The following is a 22,963-nucleotide window of genomic DNA, read 5'->3' as shown; positions in this document are numbered from 1 at the left end:
ATATGGATAGTGTGGGTGTGGTAGAGAAGAAGTCTTATGATATTCTTCTTATCACTGCAAAGCGTACTGTAGATACACTTTAAAATCATTCATAATCTTGATGAGATGTAGAATTGAGCATATATGCAAAGTATTGCCTTCAGAATACGGCTCCTAAGTTACGATCAAGAAACAACATCTTACAGAAGCTGTGTGGAACCACCTGGGGATCATTAGCATCTACCCTACGATCTTCAGCTCTTGGTCTTGTATACTCTGCTGCAGAATACTGCTCATCAATATGGCTGAACAGCAGTCACACGAAATTAATTGACACTCAGCTGAATCACACTATGCGTATGATATCAGGGGCAATTAGATTTACTCCCACTTTCTGGCTACCTGTTCTATCCCATATTCCACCACCTCACCTCCGCCGAGAAAATGCTCTCCTACGAGATTATAAGAAAATAACTAACAACAGTCAGTTGCGCATTCATGGCGACATGAATGATGTTCTTATTAACAGGCTAAAATCAAGACGCCCACCTGTTAGAACAGCCAGAAACCTAGCAGACGCTAACTTTAATCTGCTTCAGGCCTGGAAGCAAGTATGGATATCCAGTGCTCCATCAGAATATCACTATCTACCATGGCTGAAAAACAAACCAGAGGGTTTTGATCTTCCACGGAAGACCTGGACAACTATCAACAGGATTCGCACTGGCCATGGCAGATGTGGCGACTCCCTCCATAAATGGGGAATACTTAATTCGGCAGCGTGCAGTTGTGGTGCTGTGAAGCAAACAGTTCGGCACATTGTGGAGCAGTGTCCTCTCACTGCCTACCAGGGAAACCCAAGAGACTTTTTTCTGCTCTCACCCTTGTGTGTTGAATATGTAAATAATTTGAACCTGTAAATACTTCAAATTGTAAATATTATTTATTATTATTGTATCTATAATGTGATGTGTTAGCCATACGCTAAATAAATAAATAAATTGCCTTAGTAAAATGTGAGTTGAACAAATATATTATTGCAGTGGAAAGGAAATTCTATATAGATGTGTATAAAGAAAACAATGTAAAATATGTTGAAGGTAACCATGGAGATTAATAACTTTAAAAATTGAAAGTGAAAAGACACTTGAAAGTATGAATTAAGTTAAAAATGTTATATTCTTTGTATAAAAATGGTGGAATGAATTCTCATTTAATGCTGATATAAAAGAAAGGAAAATTAAATACAATTAGAAAAATGTAGGTAATATTAATGAAAACTAAGGGATGTAAAATATTGAAAGAAAGAAATGAAATAAGCCAAAATGTGGCTCATCTTACGTAACCAAGTGTTGGACATATTAGTACACTAACGTACTTGGAAGAAAAAGACATGAAAAAAAGAAGAAAAATACTAAGGTTTAAAAGTTGAATAAATATATAGTAATAATGAAAGGTGTTATGAATGGATGGAAAAAAAACTTTTGCTTCCAAGTACGTTAGTGTACTAATATGTCCAACACTTGGTTATGTAAGATGAGCCACATTTTGGCTTATTTCCTTTCTTTCTTTCAATATTTCACATTCCTTATTTTTCATTAATATTTCCAGATTTTTCTAATTTTATTTAATTTTCCTTTCTTTTATATCAGCATTAGATGGGAATTCATTCCAGCATTTTAATACACAGAATATAACATTTTTAATTCATATCTTCAAGTGCCTTTTCACTTTCATTTTTTAAAGTCATTATTTTCACTCCGATCACGCCTATAAATATGAAGACCATGGAGGAGTGGCACAAAGTGGTCAGCTCAGGGCCATGTGACATTCGACGCTCTAAAGCTGGGAGGAAACCACATAACTAAGTGGTTAGCCGATTGGCTCGGCGCGTGTAGGGAGAAACCAGCACTGGCGCAGCCCAGCCGGGACAAGAGGCTAAGAACCGTGGAGTCCCTCCGAAGGAGGTGACCCCACCCATGCTCTTTTATTGAAATTACCTTACAGCAGAGTAACGACAAGAATTATATACAAATATTACAAACATAGAAAAGGTTACAAGCGATACCATAATTATACAAGACCAAAAGCAAGATATTATCACTGAAATTTGTCCGGTGGTTTCTTCTTCCTGGGGCTGCGTCTGACCGGTACTCGTCCCATCCTGCGCAGCTTCTTCACGGGGTGTAACCGGTCGGAGCTCGAAGGCTGTGGGAGTGGGCTCCGTGAACCCTGAGGGAGCAGGGTCACCAGAGTCGGTGTTGTCACTATCTCTACTGTTGAGCAGCTGCTGCTGGTGCTGCTGCTGCTCCGCGGCCTCTTCCCCGCGAGCGCCGCGCCCTCTCCCTCTGACTGGTAAGGGGCGGCTGACCGTCCTGGTGGATTGAGGCTGGAACTGGAATCCTGCTGGGAGTTCGGCGATTTCGTCGCCCGTGGCCTGGTCGAGTTGGATAGCAGAATTCCAGCCCCTTGACAGGGCGATATAGAGTAGGTTCGCCCTGTTGAATGCGTACTTCTTCTGTGCTGCGTCCAGAGAGTACCATGCCGATAGAAGCCATAATGTTGTCGCAACATCGTGGTGATCGCGGCCTGCCGGGAGGTTGTGCAGCATGCCTTCGAGGGTTGTCGCGATCTGATAGACGCGATGGTCCGGGGGCGTCTCCAGGCCTTTGCTGTAGGTCTGAGGTCTGAGGCTCTGAAAGGGCAGCGGCTGGTCATTGCCGTCCGGTTCTTCACCCGTGTCGTCGAGTTCTTGTTCTGGTTCTAAAAAATGTTCTGTCAGCATGCGCATATTCTGCGCTAGTTGGTTGACGACTACTGTTAAGTCTTGAAGAGTAGGTGGATTCTGTTGTGGCTGTTCGGGTGGCGGCTGCTGCTGTACTGCCGGTTGTTGCTGTGGCCGAGGTGCTGGCGGCGGGCCTGTTGGTTGCTGAGCGCGATCTGCGGACATTGTGCGCTTTATCACTAATGGTGTAACTGTTAGTGGCGAGGAGGCTGCACTGCTGGTGCTGGCTTGCTGATGTTCAATCCTGTTGACTTTGCGAACCACTTGGTAGGACAATGTCGTTTGCTTAACGTTGCGGCTGTCTGGCATCACCTTCAACATTTTTTTACATTATTTTCTTTATACACATCTATATGTAATTTCCACTGCAATAATATATTTGTTCAACTCACTTTTTACTAAGGCACTACTTTGCATATATGCTCAATTCTACATCTCATCAAGATTATGAAGGATTTTAAAATGTATCTACGTTTCGCAGCGATTAAGAATATCATAAGACTTCTTCTCTACCACAACAATGCTATGTATACATGCATTTCCACATCTCATCAAGACTGAATTTTGAATTGTATCTACATTCTTGAATACTACGAAGAATATTTTAAGACTTCTTCTCCTCGTATATTCCTACAGCTGAGTGAACTAATTTCTTACAGCAAATGTGTTTTCAGGAAATTCTATAGACAATTTTTCATAGTGTCAAACTTATAGGTTTTAAGACCATCTTTAAAACAACTGTGTTTCAAATGCTTTGTTCTACACACGATATGGCTGAACATGACCTTTAAAATACGTCGAAACTAGTCCCTTTAAATGTTTATTTAATAAACACTATTTAATTTATATGGAAAAGGTGGAATAACTCACTTATTATTTTATTTGGTTTAATCAAAGTTCAATATGGACCCATAAAATGAAATTCATTTCTCTAGAAGTTGTTTCCAAGGAGTCCCTCGCCTGTCAAATGGGAGTGGGACTCTACTCCCATAGGTCCGAGGCTTGCTTAAAATGTTCTGAGCTAAGTAAATTCATGAAGCAGGATGCTACCCTACTTACACCCAGTCCAAGTGAGGATCTCTCCTGTAACGGGTCAGGGACCACCGGAGGATTGTATAGTCCTAGCCGTCTGAGCACAAAGAGGGCCATGACTCAGAATATGTCCGAGATGCCCACTCCTATTCCATAGCAACTGGTATCCCTACTCTCAGGACCACTTACAAGGCCACTCAGCTGTTGCCCATGGTTCACGAACTAGGACGTGACTACAGTAACCCATACCATGAACCAATTAATCTAGGTCTATATTCAAAACAGTTTTCAAATTTGAAAACAAAACAATCAGGAAAGATAGGAATAAAAAATAAACGTTTGCACTTATTGAAAAGATTGTTTTCGTTTTACAGTATGTTTTATAGAACTATTTTCTTCCTTTCAATTTCAGCATCCCGCTTTTCTCTTTCAAATTTCAACCTTTTCTGTTTTTCCTCCAAATCTTTCAATTGAAATTCAGTTTTCCTTCATTTTCTTCTTTTCCTCTTCTGATTGCTTTTATTTTCCAGGTATGACTCATACCTTCTTCTTGAAGCTCGGATCGAGGTCAGCGTACTTCTATTGATAAGAACATTCCTCGAACCACCGAAGTGTTTCACAATATCAAAAACTATTCTCTGGGACACAAGTGGTTCTTCTAAAATATTTTTTTTCTCATAAATGTTTATTGACAGAAAAGCCTGTCTCAATAAATGCATTACCACAGGATAAAATGAAACAAAGTTTCATTAAAGACCAGAGATCTTCATATTTCTCATCTTGTCCTAAAAGGTTGTAGTAAAATTCATCCAATCCCAAGTCATCCGTTCTTTTAGAAATGAAGTCATTAATGCGTGTGTTGATTCCTGCATTGTTCTGAGCTTCCTTGGTTAGCAGACAGAATTGTCATCTGGCCTTTTCAGCACTTTTATCACATATTCTTGTATAGCTGTGCAAGTTTTCAAGAATGACATCAATCCTTTTCATTACTAAACTGGATTTGAGCAATATCATTTTAGGGTATAGGGCAGTAAAACCCCTTGCTAAATGTGATTTTAGAGGACTTTTTTCTGTTGAGTTTTTCCTAATATGGTGATTCTTGAACTCATTCTTACATGCAACTTTTTTCCTTTTCAGAACAGTTAACTTGTTTGAGTAAGCTCTTGACAGCATAACCAATTTCCACTTTTTTTACTGAAAGCGACTGGCACTATCTTGTAAGTCTAAATATTTAAACTTTTAGGAAGTACTTGCTTCAGCTATCTTTTCAGACTTAACAAATCTCGCCATTATGTTTTTCTTAAGTTCTTCAAGTAATGTAAAAAGGTAAGGCACCATAGGTTTCTGACTTTGAAATCTTCTGAGGAAAGGTTCAACATCTGACAAAATACTTCTAATAGCACTTATATTTGACTTAAGTAGTGGATTCTTCACAGCTTCTCTAAGGTATTGAAGGTTTTTATTGTTTCGTTTTTTTCAGTGTACTCTTTCACAAATTTGTCAATGTGATCATATATCTTAAGAGCTTGATCAACACAGCGTCCATTTTCCAACCATCTTATTGCAGCAAACTTGTAAGGAAATGTGGTGCATGTTGTTATGCCTGTATATTTAGCACATCGAGCAGGGCTATCTTTAAAAAGATTGCAAATGACCTTAAAAAATGAAAAAGGTCCCAGTCAATTTTGGAGATACCAGTTTACACAGCTCCATTCACAGTATGCAAACTGCATAAGCCTATATCAAGAAGAGATTTGCTCCCGGGGTTTAACACTTCCAAATGATTTTCAAGTATTTTAATAAAACTGAGGTTAACATTCAGCCCATCTATTGAGACGTACAAAATATTTCCTAAAGGTAAGGAGACTCCTTGTACAAATCCATCTAATAAGTGACCCGCAGTTGCCCAGCCTAAAAATAGCAAAGCAAAGTCACCTCCGTACAGGCCATGAAGGCCCTTAGAGGAGTGGAAGGTAAAGGCTTCCACCATTGTTAACCTCAGCATGTGATGGGGTTGAGTGGTTAGCTCGACGCCCGGCCGCCTTTGCCCCCAGGAATTAACCTGGTACTCATTTTTGGTGTAGGCTAAGTGAACCTCAGGGCCATATGCACCTCCGGAAGTGAAAATCTCTTTTCTTAAATTTTACGACTTCCTGACGGGAATTCGAACCCACGTCCTTCCGGGCAAATCAAGAACGCCTTTACTGCCTCGGCCAGGCAGCCCCTCTGCCTAAAAATACACTATTCAAATACCTTGTTGCAACTTTTTCACGATTTACATCGGCTGAAGTCATATGGGCATTTCAGGTTGTCATTGAAAAGATGTCTCAACTCTTGTGATGAAACCCCCACAGCAATCAAAACAATGTTCCCAAACAGTAAAATTGCTCAAAACTGTACTATGGGCAAGACTAATGCTTCGTATGTTTGAAAAATGACTTGAACTGACTATGCTGTTTCTTTTGATGAATCGTTAAACAAATTTGTCCCGAGAGGACAAATGGGCTTGTGGGTTTGAGCAAGAAGTGTAAACAGATAATGTACAAAATGTATTATGCACCCATATTGACCTATGTGGCTGAGACCTGGACAATAACAAGTAGGGAGGAGAGTAGAATTCAAGCCAGTGAAATGAAATGCCTACGGAGTATGGTAGAAAAGACAGGAAAGATTGAGGAACGATGTGAGAAAGGAGGTTGGAATGGAAAACCTAAATGAGAGAATTGATAAGAGTAAACTAAGATGGTTTGGACATGTAAAGAGGATGGAGGAAGACAGAATACCAAAACAAATCGTGGAGATGAAGTTAGAGAGAACGAGAGCGAGACTTAGAACAAGGTGAAATGATTCAATAAAGAGAAGTGCAAGAAGAAGAAACCTGAAGTGGGACAAAATGATGGAGGATAGGAATGGTGGAAAGAGAGAGGAAGGTGGAGAAGTGCCATAAATGTCCTGATCCAGCAGGAGCTGGATAAGGGGAAAGGAGGAGAAGGATTATGCGAAGTTCGAAAACTATGAATAATGTTATTTGCTTTACGTCCCACTAACTACTTTTTAAGGTCTTCGGAGACGCCGAGGTGCCGGAATTTAGTCCCGCAGGAGTTCTTTTACGTGCCAGTAAATCTACCGACACGGGGCTGTCGTATTTGAGCACCTTCAAATACCACCGGACTGAGCCAGGATCGAACCTGCCAAGTTGGGGTTAGAAGGCCAGCGCCTTAACCGTCTGAGCCACTCAGCCCAGAAAAAGTAAATGCCCATGCATAACGTAGAGCTTTACTTTGTAAATGAGCCAAGCTTATTTTTGAGGCTGTTTAATGGAGCTTGTGAAAAATGAAATGTCCTGTCTCAACCAAGTTCCTGTCAAAATACGAACCAGGCTTACGTCAGTTTTACAGTTGTTAGACAACTCAGTTAATTAAGTGTTAAAAGATCATCTCCATAAATTTTATGGGGAAGGGTGGCATCTGGTTCCTTTGATCTGACAAAAGAGACACTATTAACAGACCCACAATAGAACAATAGAACAGGTGAACGCTTGAATTTTTCATACATGGGCTCTGATTAAAAAAACCCACAGAGTTTTTAAAGACTAGTATATCTAAAGTGACATGTCATCCAAAGAAAGTTGAAGAGAATGAAGTACAGGGAAGCTGATTTTTATTTATGTAATTAATGATTAATTTAATTTGCACATTTTATGCATGATGCTGAACTCTGCAATGCTTATGTTGCTGGGGTCAACTCCAAGGTCAAGCTAATCAGTACTTCAGCCACTCTTGATCTTTAACACTGCATGGCATTTGAAGAAAAGTATAAAAAGGGCTCAAATTTAATGCTATCTTTGTTACTAAATATTAAATAATAATAAATGAAGTGTCCGATATTATATAAACACAAGTTTACCTCCAATTTCTTTGTAGTTGCTGCATAATTTCCCCCTCAATTTTTAGCTTCTAAAGGGAAATTATGCATGTAAATAGAGTGTAATGTAGCATCAAATACAACAAAGGGGTTAAAAGAATGTACATTAAAATACTTTACAGACTTACTTGAACAAGAATTCCTTCACTTTGTTTTGGCACTTCACAATTTCGGCAGGGCCAGCATCAGGTACTTCAGAGTCTCTATCAGTATATAACGTGCACGTCATCCAGAAGCGAAGCCGGTTGATCTAATAAATAAATACATTAAAATAAATATAATTGTCAAAACTTCAAAGCAATATAGAATTATTTTCTCATCTGGATATATCCCTCTCACAAAATAAGAAATAGTTTTCAAGGAGTCAAACATCAAGGTTATCACAGTCCCTGCTTGTAACAACATCTATACACAGGAGTATTTTTAGGCTTTTATTAAAACACTTATTCATACTGAAATACAAACATGTTAAGTGCAAAAATCTGTAGTGGCGCTAGCAGATGAAGTGATAAGTGTAACCACAAATATTGTATTTATTCGCTGAATAGATGCCCTCAAATTTTCTCCTTAAAACTTTGGAATAAGAGCATTCCCCTGTTATGGACGTATTTCATTTTCAACTAGAAACTGTCTTAGTAATATTTAAAACTTTAAAATTCTGATGGACTGCGGTATGCAATAAAACTAGTAACCTAAGATAAATGGCTGCAGAGTCAGTTGTGCTGACCATGCAGTAAACTTTCCATGAAGGATACCAATCATTCCCAAAGCATGTGTATAAAGGGAAAGACAGAGGGCAGTATTTTTAGAATATTCATAGTATTTACTGGCAAAGGTGAGAAGTGGAGGGTGGAGCAGTCGTGTTCAAATTTAAGTTTTTAAACAACACTGCATGAAAATTCTGTGACTGGTCCTTTGTACTGCGCACAAAACACACTCAACGGCAAATGACCCAGTGTTATTTGAATGCCTGCAGCAGCTGGTTGTGTTGATGAACAGTGCTTTTGAAATGGACAGAAGTCAAAATATTGAACTTGCACAAGTTTTACCAATAATTACTGCTGAACTTTATTTCCATGTTTAAGGTATATTTCCATGTTTAAGGTAAGATACATCATCCTTATTATTTCTCGTAACTTTAATGTCCAGAAAATGTACGGATTTTTTGATTTCCGATTTCACAGTGAATTTGATCCCGTTCAGAGAATTGAGATCCTCTTGTTGGTGATTATTTTCAACTTTTCCAAATGAACTATGTTCTCTTTCATTACGAATTATGTTTACAGAACACCAGCCGACAAGTATTACTAATTGACTCTGACATCACCTTCGAGTTCTGCTGTAGACGAGAGAGCTCGCTAGCGCACATAGTGAGAAAACTATACCAAAGATGTTAGTATTCAATATAATCACTGGAGAATATAAATATCGATGACAGAAATATAACACATGCTTAATCGCTTGTAATACGGATGCATCAGTGATCAGGTTCTTGCAATAATCGAAGGATAGTACACAATTTAATATAGGAATTTTCAAGGGGGCAGAAAAAAAAAAACTGTCGTTATATGCCATACTCACTACAGCGGACTTCTACTGTATATTGGAGATCTGATGTGCATTGCTGATTGTAAAAGTCACAAAGCCCAACTTTTCCTTAGCGTCTCTTTTTAGGGTGTTATTCTTTATTTCATTTCGTTGATGATTTTGTCGACATAGCTTCTGTTGTAACTTTTATCCAATACTATAGTGTATATGTTGCTTATTTCTCTTCTGTAATTGATATAATGGAATGTTGATGGCTCTGTGGATCATACTGTAAAAAAGCAGCTCATTTTTGGGAACCAGGATGGAGTCATATTTGATGACATGAGTCTGTTTCCTGAAAATGTAGAAGGTCAGATCCTGATTATTTTTCGTAACTTGAATGTCCAGAAAATTTATGGATTTGTTGATTTCCGATTCTATAGTGAATTTTATGTGGGTGTTCAGAGAATTGAGATGCTCCAATAATGTGCGGCCGTTAGCGATTCTTTGGTCAATAATGGCAAATGCATTGCCAACAGATTTAACAAAGAAAAAAAAAAAGATCCCGCTGTTGTCACTGATTATTTTTTTACTTTTCCAAATGATCTATGTAGATTTCAGCTACAAAGTCTGAGATTGATGAGCCCATTGGGAGCCCTTTCTATTGGTAAATGACATTGTTCGAAGTGAAATAATTGTTGTCCAAAACAGTTTCAAATGTTTAAGAATTCCTCTATTTCTAATCTGCTCAGATGACTATATTTCCTTTGGGTTGTTCATGATCAATTTAATGGTTTTGTTTATGGGGATGCTAGAATACATATTAATCAAAGGAATGCAAAGTATGATATGGCTGTAATTCCAGGTTTTTCATCAACAAAAAGAACAAACCAAATACCACCTTAAAAATTTAAAAAAAATAAAAAATGCTAAGGAAAAGAGGATTTTGTGAACTTTCACATTCAAGAACAGCAACGTATATCAGACCTCCAATATATTTCAGAAACACAATTTTAATATTGCATTCAGGACAAGTAACAATAACTCAAAGCTTTTTTTATAAAAAGCACACTCTCACTCTCTCACACACAGCCCGCCTGGTGGCCATGATCGTTAAGGCGCTGAAGTCTAAACGGTCGGACACCGAGGTTAGCCTGTTTGAGTTCCATTGGTCAAAAAAAAATTCACCATCAGAATGTTGGCCGGCAGGGTAGGGGAGGTGGTGGTATACAATTTCTAATCACTAGACTGCGTGCCAAAAGCCTGGATTAAATTCCAAACCTCTCTGCAGTGTGCATATGGAGTGAGGGCATATGACGCTGTTGATGGCGATTCGTCTGTTGGATGGGGATGTTAAGCCTTGAGCAGACCCCTTGATGCTATTCGACAGGATTAGGCTATGTGTCGGCACAGGGTTTCAGCCTCTCCCTACTATCAAATATCACGCCATTCATTTCATCTCATTAACTCCTCTGATAAGGTTGACGTCGGGAAGGGCATCCGGTCATAAAAACCCACCATGAGAGATTCATCTCACCTCATACCCGACCCCGTAGGGAAACAGGACAAGGGTTGGACCAACACACACTCTCACACACACTCGCACTGAATCACAGTGACAAATATTTAAACTCTGGCATTTACAAACTTAAATGCCCCCAATGTGATGTCAATTACATAGGACACAAACAGAGAGAAATCTTGCGATTCGATACAAACAACATGTTAATGCCAAGAAACACAACAAATTTTCAGCATTGGGTGATCATATGACTGAATCTAATCACTCATTTTCTTACATAGAATGGGATCTAGACATCATTTACTTAGCTAGCAAGGGTGTCCTACTAAATAAACTGGAGAATATTTATGCACACATGGATAAAAGAAACAATCCCAATTTTTATCTGAATGAAATTTCTGAAGAAAAAACAAACATCCTTTGCGATGTTTTAATAGATAACAACTCGACATCTAAAGCCAATAAAGCAATCACAATATGGGACCAATCATCTGCCACTCCCTTTCCCTTCTGTGCTCCCCCACCATCCCTTGGTTCAACTCCGGCCACTGCCTTTCAGGGTTAATTCCAACGTCAACAGAATAACGATTCTGACAGCAAACTGGATGGGACAAAGAGAAATGGGAGTAGATTTCCCTTCAGCCAATTTATTTTTCTTGTGTTTTTCTCTTTTCCTTTCTGATAGTTTAATCATTCATATTCTTCTTTCAAGACTTCTCCATTTAAGTGAATGAACTTGCAAACACTAATTCACCCACCAATATTTCTGCACTGACATTCAATAATCATAAACTGTCCACATGAGTTCAAGGTCAGTTTCAAGGAATACGGGAAGTTCATAGAACACATCCATTTTTATATCAACAAAAATAGCTTCACAAATACACTGTGAATTTTAATGAAGACAGGAGAAGAAAGTTTTATGATGCTTTAAATAATGTTTCACCCACTCATTCCATTGCTTTATTAATTATATGTGGCTGATGATGACCATAAATGGTTAAAACATGTACCTAAAACATAACAAGCCTAAACTTATTTCTTAAACTGTTTGAGTGTTAATCTATAAAATATTAAACGGTGAACCAAAAAATCAAATTTTGTAAAATTTCAAGAATTTGTAAGTCAATACGGAACCATAGTGAAGTTTATTCTTTGCAACATTAAAATAGGTATGAAACAGTAATCGAGTTGTTCAAAACTTATATTTTAATGAACGATTTCCATTCTGTGGCTTACAGAGCAGTTATTTTCTAATACCGATACTATGTGACAATTTCAATTTTACAAACTGTACTAGCATCACTCCAGAAGCTTCTGTAGCAACGTTTCAGTTTTCTTACCAAAACAGCTTGCTATTTGTTTTACATCGCACCGACAGAGATAGGTCTTACGGCGACAATGGGATAGGAAAGGCCTAGGAATGGGAAGGAAGTGGCCGTGGCCTTAATAAAGGTACAGCCCCAGCATTTGCCTGGTGTGAAAATGGGAAACCACGGAATCCAAAACAGCATCTCCTAACCTAAATTAACCACGCATGTATCATGAAAACATACTCGTATTTCAAGCTCCAGTAGAGTACTGAACCTTCTTGCTATAAATTTATGTGAAAATAGCCTTTTCAAAATTAAACCTCTGAAATCACTTATGCATGCTGTTGTATCTTGAGAAGCATCACATTCTTCCTCAATTTCAGTAATTAGCATTAAAAATAAATACCATCATTCACTTCACACTTTATTTCTAACTAGTTAACAACTGCTATCTGCCAGATTATTTATGCACTTACTATGAAGACAAGTCTTCTTCCTTTCATTTTGACTTGAATGTCTGTACACACCAGTCTTCGGGTATTGCTAATCGACTTCAACAGCACTTTCAAATGTCAGAGAGAGATTGTATTCAATAAAAATCTAGCTTTCAGAAATACATGACTGAAGAGATAAATTGACAGTTTCAACAGATGACTTTTCATAATGGAAGATAAGATACAATAGCAAAATTCAAACACAGGATCAGTTACCAAACCTGTCGAAAAGAGCAGTGATTATAAAATGATCCACCATGCAAAATGAAAGTTAAACTATCCTACATTACATTTGCATTAACTGCCTCTGTGGATCAGTGGTAAATCAAAATCAAATCAAAATCTCTTTATTTGCAAATGAGGTGCCTACCTCGGTGGCAAATGGTACACTAAAATACATTATTGTCAAGCACTAAATTTTAAATTAAAAGGAAACAAAGAAAATTTTCCTAGAATACAATATTATACAATTTACGCTAATAATTTTTTCTATTAAACACACACATCATCCTTAATAAATTTATATTGTTTACAAAATTCTACTTATAATATCTTACAAACATAGTCAACTCATATACAGTACGGTATGTGAAATTACGTCTAATAATACTATACAACTGGTATAAGATTAAAATTAACATTGAATTTATTTACATATTTATATTTTACCCATTTTGGAACCTAAGTAGCATAACGACCTGCTGCGTCTTAACCAGAGCCCCTTTTGCCACCACTTTTCAGAGTTCCTGAAGGGCCTTCACAGCTACCGTAGCGGTCCCAGGGCCCTCGAAGTCCCCACTGTACTTCACCCCTACAGGCAGTCCCCTACTTGGGCTGTCCAAACTCCTTAGACCAGGGGATGGAATTAATTTAATCACACACATTTATTATTTACAATATCCTGCACTGGTCGAATGCCCTCTAACATTTAATTTATTATCTCTGTTGTTGTTTATTCTCTTCTTGAATATCTGTACAGATTTTGGAAAAGGATCAAACACTACCCCTGGTAAACTGTTCCACTCCTTCACGCCCTTCCCAATGAAAGAAAATTTACCCCAATCGCTTCTGCTAAAATTCCTTCTAATTTTGTACTTGTGGTCAGTTCTACCAATATAATTATTTTCCAACCGAAGCCTCTCACGGATATCTCCCCATGCTTCTTCTCCTGTATAGGCTCTATATAATCCTATAAGTCTACTTTTCTCCCTTCTCTTACTTAAAGTTTCCCACCCAAGTTCCTTTAACATTTCTGATACACTACTCTTTCTCCTGAAATCCCCTGTTACAAACCTTGCTGCTTTCCTCTGCACACCATCTAGTTCTTTTATTAGGTATTCTTGGTGAGGATCCCAAACACTGTGTGCATATTCCAATAATGGACGAACCATACTTAAGTAACTTTTTTCTTTTAATTCTTTGTTGCATCCTTTAAGTAGCCTCATTATGACATGTAACGATCTGTATGCTTTCCCAACAACGTCATCAATGGGGTTGGCCTCTAGATCCAAAGATATCAGGTTCAAACCCCAGCAGAGGTAGTCTGATATTTGAAGGGCAGAAAAATAGTCCAGTCAACACTCCATGTCGTATGACGTCAGCGCGTAAAAGATCTCTGGTAAGATATTTCGTGTTTACCTTAAAAAATTAATTAAAACTCAGCCATAGGCGTCCAAGAGAGATTCAGTTTATTCTGCCATCTAGTAGACCTAGAGTGAAACTGATCAAAATTGACGGGCAGCCTGCCAGGTGGCAACAAATTAAAATGTCTGCACATGATAGCTGAGCCCAAATGATTATTATTATTATTAATAATATTTGCATTTAAAATTCCAATTCACAACACTAAATTCAAATCTAGTTACTTTACAAAGCTTTATGAAAGGAATCCAAAGCTGTTTGCTTCAGACTACCTGCACATCATGAAACTCTCCACTTGATGGATATCCACCATATGATCTTCTGAAAAATTGTCTCTTGATAAAATGTCTTCAGAACATGTAAAGCACCCATGACTGCAAACTGCGCTGGTACATCTGTAATGTCCTTGTTCTCCCCACTTTCATCTAATTCATCTTTTGTGTTAGTAGGTCTAAAGAGATCAATAATTTAATTCACAAATGGTTTCTCATACACAAGCAAACCTTCGTCAGCTGTTATGTAATCTTCAAATTGTTAAATGACTTCAAGTTGTGAAGTCAGAAGATTCCAGCTATCTAGTACATCAATAAGAAAGTTCCTCTGGAATAACTTTGCTTGTTCACATTGTCAGAAATCAGCGTGTCTGAAACATGCAGCAATTGCACCGGGAGATAAGGTTTCCCATGACACTGCGATATCTTGGATAGCTTTCAATACATTCCATATGAACAGTTTTTTAATTCATGGCTCCTGCAAAGTGTACACAATTTCATATTTTGTAAGACAAATCCAACAACTTTTGTTTCTCACTCAACACTAATGCTTTGGTCTAGGAGAATGAAGCGGATACTTTTTGTTACAGTTTTCATCGGCAAATGAAGAACTTCAAACACAACTCTGAAATAGTAGTCAGATCAATCTATCCTATTCACAGAACCAAAAACAGAGAAAAAAATAAAAGTTCAATTAACACTACACAGTACAGTCAGTTTGCTGTTAAAATCACTAAAACGCGATATTTTCGCGTGTTACAGAAATCAATAATAGTACAGACTGTTCAAATCTCACAAAGAAAGCATTAGATTTGAGCATGAAAGAAAACACCACCCAAGCAACACCACAAGAATTGTTACATCACACACAACAGTAAAATAAAAGCTTCAGATTCAGTTATACCATGATGAATGACCGTTTTTAAACAGCAACAATAGCAGCTAGATAAAGAACCCTTCACTATGACAATGCAGTGCCATAGCAGGTTAACACATGCAAGGAACCTGTGAGATATGAGAAAGAAAATTAGTTTCACGTGATTTTTCAATATACGAACGAGTGTGTAATGGTGCTAATAAAATTGTTTTGCATGAGACCCCCTGCTGCAATTTTTGCCAATCTTTCTTAGAAGGTTTAAAATCGAAGTGTGTAAAACTCTCACACTAATATGAAAATATTTAACATACTGTACTCTGTGCATTATTGAAAGTTACATGGACAAAAGATTGATAGAGTTCACTATATTTTTTACCCTGGAGTGTGTAAATATCAATAACGGAAAATATAATGCAAACTAAAGCATTCATAATAATGGATGAATTGGCAAATATACAAATGAAGGTTAATGATTATTACTTACCTATTATGATTAGTGTAGCTGAGACCTGGTCAGTAACGAAAAAAGATGAAAATGGAAAACATGCGGCAGAAGTAAAACTTCTGAGAAATATCTTAAAAGAAGAGAAAGAGAGAAATGAAGAATGAAAAAATAAAGGTGGAAATGTTAGGCTTTTCAGACGTTTGCTCTATAAAACCAGTGTTTCATCTTAGTCTTGACACTAAGACTCTCAAGAGTGAAATGTATTGGCAAATACCTGAAAAGCCTTACACCTTATTTGTGATATGCTTTACTGGTGTGATAAATCTAATTCACTCATTGGGAACTTAAAACTTTCCATGATGGAAGAATGCCAAAACAAATGACAGAATTACAAAGAGATGCAGACAAATACCCAGATTACAGTAACAGATGATGAGTGAAGAGAGAAAAAGTAACAGAGTGAGCAACCTTGTCAGCATCGATCCAATTCCATGAAGATAAGAGGGAATGGTGATAATGAACCAAACACTTGAGTAGGATAATAATGATAAGGTTTGTAAGTATGAATGACTAAATCTGTTTAGATTAATTTAAAAACACAGTAAGAATGTCCTTCAGGAAGATATTATATGGGTGAAATCCACGTTTCAATACTATACACGATCATCTGATTATATGATTTGGTCGTTTATCAGACCTTCTTCAGCTGTCAGTGTTGAATGGCATTATGAAAGTAATAAAATAAAAATGTGAACAACATTACAATTACAATTCACATTTCAAAACTTGAATTGTCCTATTAAAAAAAAATTAAGTTCAAACAATTGATAACTAAATACAGTAAAACCTCGTTAATTCGAAGTCGTTGGGACTAAAAATCGGACTTCGAATTACGTGATTTCGAATTAACCGCCAATTCGCAATTCAGAAGTACCAACCCTTGTCGCATTACAAAATATTCTAAGGTCCGTTACTGCATGCAGTTAACCTTGATTCACAGTTTATACCTTTCAAATGCCATGAAAAAAGAACTATTTCCAAAATGTAACCAAGAAGCATTGAAGAAGGAGAGAAGTTCAGGGACCGCAACTGGTGGAGAAGCCTCGTTTGCCGACCCATCGCTTAAGATGGAACGACATGGGATATGTATGTATGTATGTATGTATGTATGTATGTAACCAAGAAGGTGCATTTACAGTATTCAAATAATGCACTCGGATATCTCACTGGTAAACATAACCTCACGCAACGAAAGAAAGAAAGAAAGAAAGAAAGAAAGAAAGAAAGAAAGAAAGAAAGAAAAAAAAAGCGCGATTCAAAGATGAGGAGAAATCTATGCTGGCTCCCCATGTGCAAGTGCTTTATTAATTGGATTACTATACTGTATGCATTTTAGATGCCTTGTATTTACACAAAAAGTACCCGATGCCCTTAAAATAGAACTTTCCTATGACTCTCTCCTTGTACAATTTCCCGCCATGGGACTTCTCTCGTACTTCAGAAATGTAAACACTTGCCGTGTCACAAAGTATTCTAAAACCCAATAATACATTCAATCACCTCGATTCACAGTAAATCTTTCAAATGCCATGGAAAAAAACTATTTCCGAAATGTATCCAACAAGGTGCATTTACAATGTTCAAATAATGCATTTGGATAAATCAATGACAAACATAACCTCACGCAACGAAAGAAAAAAATCGCACAATTCAAAGACGAAGATAAATTATGCCGGTTCCCCTGTGCAAATGCATTACTTTTTGGATTTCTGTACTGTGCACTTTTAGATGCTTTCCATTGGCATGGAAAGCGCTCGAAGCCCATAAAACATTGTAGCTTATCGAACTTTCCTATGATGAGGGGATAAAGTATCTCGCGTCCATGTGCATTGCAACGCACTACTATGACCCTCATCCCTCACCCGTGTACGATTTCCCGGCTGGCAATTTATCCTTTAAAACCATAAGACCGTTTGGGCTCGCATTAAAATAAAGCAATGCAGTTTCACCGGCAATGACAATATTGTTCGGTGCCTACGAATTTATTGTATGGGCCACGTTTTTTCGTCAACTGTCGGCATCGCCAGTGTTCGCGGATTCTGTTTTCCCCCACACTGCCTGTTGCGTGATATTACGGCGTTCCTTAAAAGGTTGAATACAAAAGAATTCCGATTTCATTCAACTTAGCAATCATGAAGCGCACTGTAGACCCACCAAAGTGAGTGTAAGTGCGGAAAGCTACCCCTCCACGTTCCGGAACGCGCGTTCTATTGTGACGCGGAGCGGATAAATTTCGAGTTGAAATTACTCTGTAGCATACTGTTGTTTTAAAATGTAAAGGCAGTTTCGAATTAAAAGTCTGAATTTTGGTAATGGGGCCGACATTGTACTTCGAATTATGAATTATCCGTATTTCGAATTAAACAATTGAAATAACATGCAAAACTGTATCTCATGTTTCTGGCAACGAGAGCTTCTTCGAATTACTTTACAAAGGCGAAAAATGAGAGTATCCTCCTATTCAATACATCATATATTCCGTCATTAGACGGAGCAAACAAATTCAAACATGTTTCGGCTCGCTTGAGCCATCTTCAGTGAAAAAATTAGGGGGGTTGGAATAATTTACATAATATAAGTTGAAAAAATGCTAAAAAACATAATGAAAGAGCAAATGAAAAAACAAAAGAGAGCCTAGACGGAAACAAAATTAGCACAAACATACAATATTTACATCAATATGCAGAGCAAAAAACAACTTATTGCGACAAAATTCAGTGAAACAGGTGTTAATTTAAAATAATAATTGAAATTAAAAACTGCGTTAACCTAAGAAACAAGGGAATGAGAAAACAAATGATGCAGATGGAAATGAATAATAGTAGCACATGGTGAGGTTGTGGACCTCATAGTTTACAAATTATTGGTTTAGTAAAATTGACAAAATAGTTTGAAATTACTGTCAAAATCATCCCAGTAGAAACCCATCACATCAAATTGGTCAGGAGGAGAGCGGGAGCAAACATTTTTGAGAAACCAAGCCTGATATAACCTGCAGGCGAAAAGCCTGTGACAAGGAAAAAACACCAATGAAATTTAAGGCTTTAGAAATAGCAGCATTCTCAATATCTTCTCAATCTAGCGGTCCCTTTCTTCATTATTATTTCATAATGTTGGCTGGTGTCTTGCCTTATTATAAAGGGGTCGGAAGGGCCGCGTATAAAAATTGATAAGCTGTGTTAGGTAGAAGACAGATGCATAGTAAACTGTAAGTAATCTAGTGGAAACCGTCAATGAAGTTCTAATCTGTAATGGAAAAAAATGAGGTTGTATGAGAAACGTGGGTTGATAGTAAAAAGTGTGGAATGGTTGTGAAGAAAGCTTAAACTTACGGTGTGCAGTAGGTGGTTGTCCTCTCTAATGGCCTGGCCTTCTCAAAGTAACGGTCTCGTTCGCATGATCGAGTCTATTGTTGGTTCGGCTGTGTTTGCTAAGATGGAAGGAGCAGAAGGGGAAAGGGAGGTGCAGGGCTGGTTTGAGGAAGGGAGGGGTGGTGAGTTGGAGAGATGGAGGTGGGGTTTGTTTGGCAAATATATGGAATGAATGTTTCAAGTAGAATGTTAGTTTACTCGCCGACTTCTAAAGCTCGAATGGCGTGGCCTTCTCAAAGTGATGGTCTCGGTCGCGTGATCGAGTCTATTGTTGGTTCGGCTGTGTTTGCTAGGATGGAAGGAGCAGAGGGGGAAGGGGTGGTACAGGGCTGGTGTGAGGAGGGGGGAGTGGTGGTGAGTCGGGGAGATGGAGGTGGGGTTTGTTTGTGTTATGGAAATTCTGACAAATGTACGGAATGAATGTTTCTTCGAATTAGGCGGGATTTTGAAATAACCGATTTCGAATTATCGAGGTTCTACTGTAAACCTATTTAAAGTGGTGAATCTTGAGACAGTTAAAAACACCATGTAGTCTCAAAAGTACTAGGATGTTCATTCCGGAATTAAACTGCTAAATAGGGCGAGTCAAAGTTGATAGACACATATGCTGCAAAATTGTTATAATGTCTTCAAAACAGAGATGTTTCCAACAACTCATTTAAAATATTAATTACAGATGTTTTATTCAAAATTAATTGTCACTCATATTTTTAATATTTTAATCATTTCATTTCATAATGCCATTTAACGCTGAAATTAGTAAGAGGATTCAAACTGGAAGCTGTTTCCATCATAGTGTAAGAAAAATGTTATGGGGCAAAGATGTGCCAATGGAAACAAAGGAAACTATGTAAAAGATGTATTACATACCCATAACAACTTACGGAGCAGAAACGTGGACAATAACTAAGAAGGAATACAGGCAGCCGAAATGAAGTTCTTGAGGAGTATGATACAGAAGAGTAGAAGAGACAAAATAAGGAATGAGAAAATCCGGGAAGAAATTGGAGTGGAATAAATTAATCATAGAACAGAGAAGAGCAGACTAAGATGGTTTGGACACATAAAGCGAATGAGCGATGAAAGATTGTCAAAAAATGTGATTAAAATGTAAATGCAAGGAAGGAGAGGCTGCGGACGACCACAATTGAGATAGGACACAATCCAACACAGTATTATAGAAAAAAAAGACCTGGACTGGGACACAGTGTTGGAGGAGGAGTGGTGGAAAGATCAAGGAAAGTGGAAAGGAACTATATTTGCCCCTGTCCGACTACAGCTTGATAATGGGAAATGATGATGAATGCCATTTAACATGGATAGCTGAAGGAGGTCCAGTAAATGACCAAAACATGTAATTAGATGATTGTGTAAAGTACTGAAAGGTAGATTTTACCAATATCATTTCTTATTTAAGGAAATTTTAATAAACTATATCAAATGTCAAATAATACTTTATATCTACAAAACCGTGTAACAACACACATTTAGAATATCATCCAAAGTTATTTCTGTGTCGAATGTGATTTCCATGTCATGGTCAGGAAGCAATGCATGGCCAGTCTCTGGATCAACTCCCAAACCACATAAAGCTCCAGTGTAGTGAGAGCGAGTATCATTCACTCTGAAATGAAAAAGAGCACAATTATTTTTTGAGGTAGTTCATCACAACATAAATAAATAAAATGTCGGCTACTACAAAACAAGTTTTATTCTCCATAACATCTTGGGTAATATCAAAATCAAAAAAATCAAAATCTCTTTATTTGCAAATGAGGTGTCTACCTCGGTGGCAAATGGTACACTAAAATACATTATTGTCAAGCACTAAATTTTAAATTAACAAGAGAAAGAATTTTTTTTTTCTAGAATACAATAATATACAATTTATGCTAACCATTTTTTTTTTCTATTAAACAAACAGATCATCCTTAATAAATTTATATTGTTTACAAAATTCTACTTATAATATCTCCTATACTTACAAACATAGTCAACTCACATACAGTATGTGGAATTACTTCAAATAATACTATGCAACTGGTATAAGATTAAAATTTACATTGCATTTACAGTTGAACCTGCTTTATACGTAACTCTGTTCTACACAATTCGTATTTGTACGTAATTTCCTTTAGGTCCCGGCAAAATATAATTTAAAAGAGTGTTAATTAAACCTTACTTATATGTAATCCGTTTATACATAATTCGCTGTTATATGTATTAAATGTCAGTGAAATATAACTGAGTTTTGCGTAATTGTAATGAGAATGTGCTTTTTAAAAAGAAACTACTGTATTTACGAAGTTTCCTCTTTGTCGGCGTGGGCAGAAGTAGAGCGATCGGGTTTCGGTGCTGAAACAGAACACAGAGTTTTGCCGAGTGACATTGTTGACGCTTACTTACTAGCGGCTTAACAAAGGCGAGTCCCCTTCGCTCTTCCTCTACCTTCGTAGTTTTTGACACGCCGCCAAAGATTAAGATACATTACAAGCAAAGTGGGCGGCTTGGGTGCGGACACAAAAGAAAATACAGTAAATTTGTTTGAAAATGAGAATTTCAATGGAGAAGTAAAATGTCCACGATGCCGGTATCTGGTGTTTACTGTTGAACAGTCGTTTTGTCATTCAGTTGCTTTTGATTAGCCATGGAGAACAGAAAAAGGAAAAGTTATACGAGAAGTGGACGCTAATCCACACAAAAGAAAAAATGAAATCGCTTCAGACTTAGGGATTGCTTATACCACGCTATGTACAATCATCAGTAAAAGAAACGCTATTTTGGATGAGTTCTTAAAACTGGGTTCAAAATGACCAAAACACAGCCGTCAACAAGGAGGATGGTATGTAGATTTGGAGAAAGCACTTTTCACATGGTTCCACCAAAAGCGGGCTGCAGCTCTACCAATTAGTGGAGACATGCTGTAGGTAAAGGCGATAGATTTATCTGAAATGATGATTATCACTGCTGATTTCAAGGCTTCGTCAGGATGGTTGCAAGGATTTAAAGATCGTCATGGAATCACAGGGAGAACAATTTCCGGTGACTCAAAATCTGCGGACGACGTCACAGTGCAACACTGGAAAGAAGAGGTTCTGTCGGGTATCGTAAGCGATTTTCAGCCTCCAAACATCTACAACTGTGATGAGACCGGCCATCCTAATAAAACATTAGCTGAAAAAGGTGACTCATGCCATGGAGGGAAGAAAAGTAAAATTTGTGTAACAGTACTTCTCGCCACGAATGAAGATGGATCAGACAAACTTCCTCCACTTGTGATAGGAAAATCAAAGAATCCGAGGTGTTGTAAGAGTGCGAAAACAAAACCTACGGAATACGAATCCAATGGAACAGTGGTTGAAAAAACTGAAAAAGAAACAGAAGAAGATCCTTCTTATGGATCGATGTGCAGCACATCCACCTCAAATCGTTCTGGAGAAAGTCCGAGTGGAAATTTTCCCTCCTAACTGTACCAGTGTTCTACAACCGCTTGATTTGGGCATCATTGCAAATTTCAAAGTGCATTATAGAAAAATGCTGGTTCAACATTTAATAACACTGAGTGATGCAGGAATGAACCTCTCTCCATTAATTTGCTACAAACCATGGATTTTATTTCAGCTGCCTGAAAGCAGGTGTCTTCCTCCACAATCAGCAACTGTTTCCCCAAAGCTGGGGCCTTACTAGAATAGGCTCTCTAATGATGATTATGGGGACGAAG

At 37.7% G+C, this 22,963-nt stretch overlaps 1 protein-coding gene across 1 annotated transcript in view; it reads right to left on the bottom strand.

Moving 5' to 3' along the window:
* The window catches only part of spn-E (spindle E), a 323,333-nt gene that overhangs the window by 33,299 nt on the left and 267,071 nt on the right, over positions 1-22,963 (bottom strand). Inside the window, exons 23-24 of the mRNA XM_067157868.2 lie at positions 20,728-20,866; positions 7,849-7,970 (exon numbers count right to left, since the gene is read on the bottom strand). Coding sequence (XP_067013969.2) covers positions 7,849-7,970; positions 20,728-20,866 — 261 coding nt within the window. The remainder of the gene's footprint in view (positions 1-7,848; positions 7,971-20,727; positions 20,867-22,963) is intronic.

Source organism: Anabrus simplex, chromosome 1 (genome assembly GCF_040414725.1).
Source record: "Anabrus simplex isolate iqAnaSimp1 chromosome 1, ASM4041472v1, whole genome shotgun sequence".
Classification (NCBI taxonomy): domain Eukaryota; kingdom Metazoa; phylum Arthropoda; class Insecta; order Orthoptera; family Tettigoniidae; genus Anabrus; species Anabrus simplex.
Note: the sequence above shows the minus strand (reverse complement) of the source record. Positions and strands in the feature narration are given on the sequence as shown.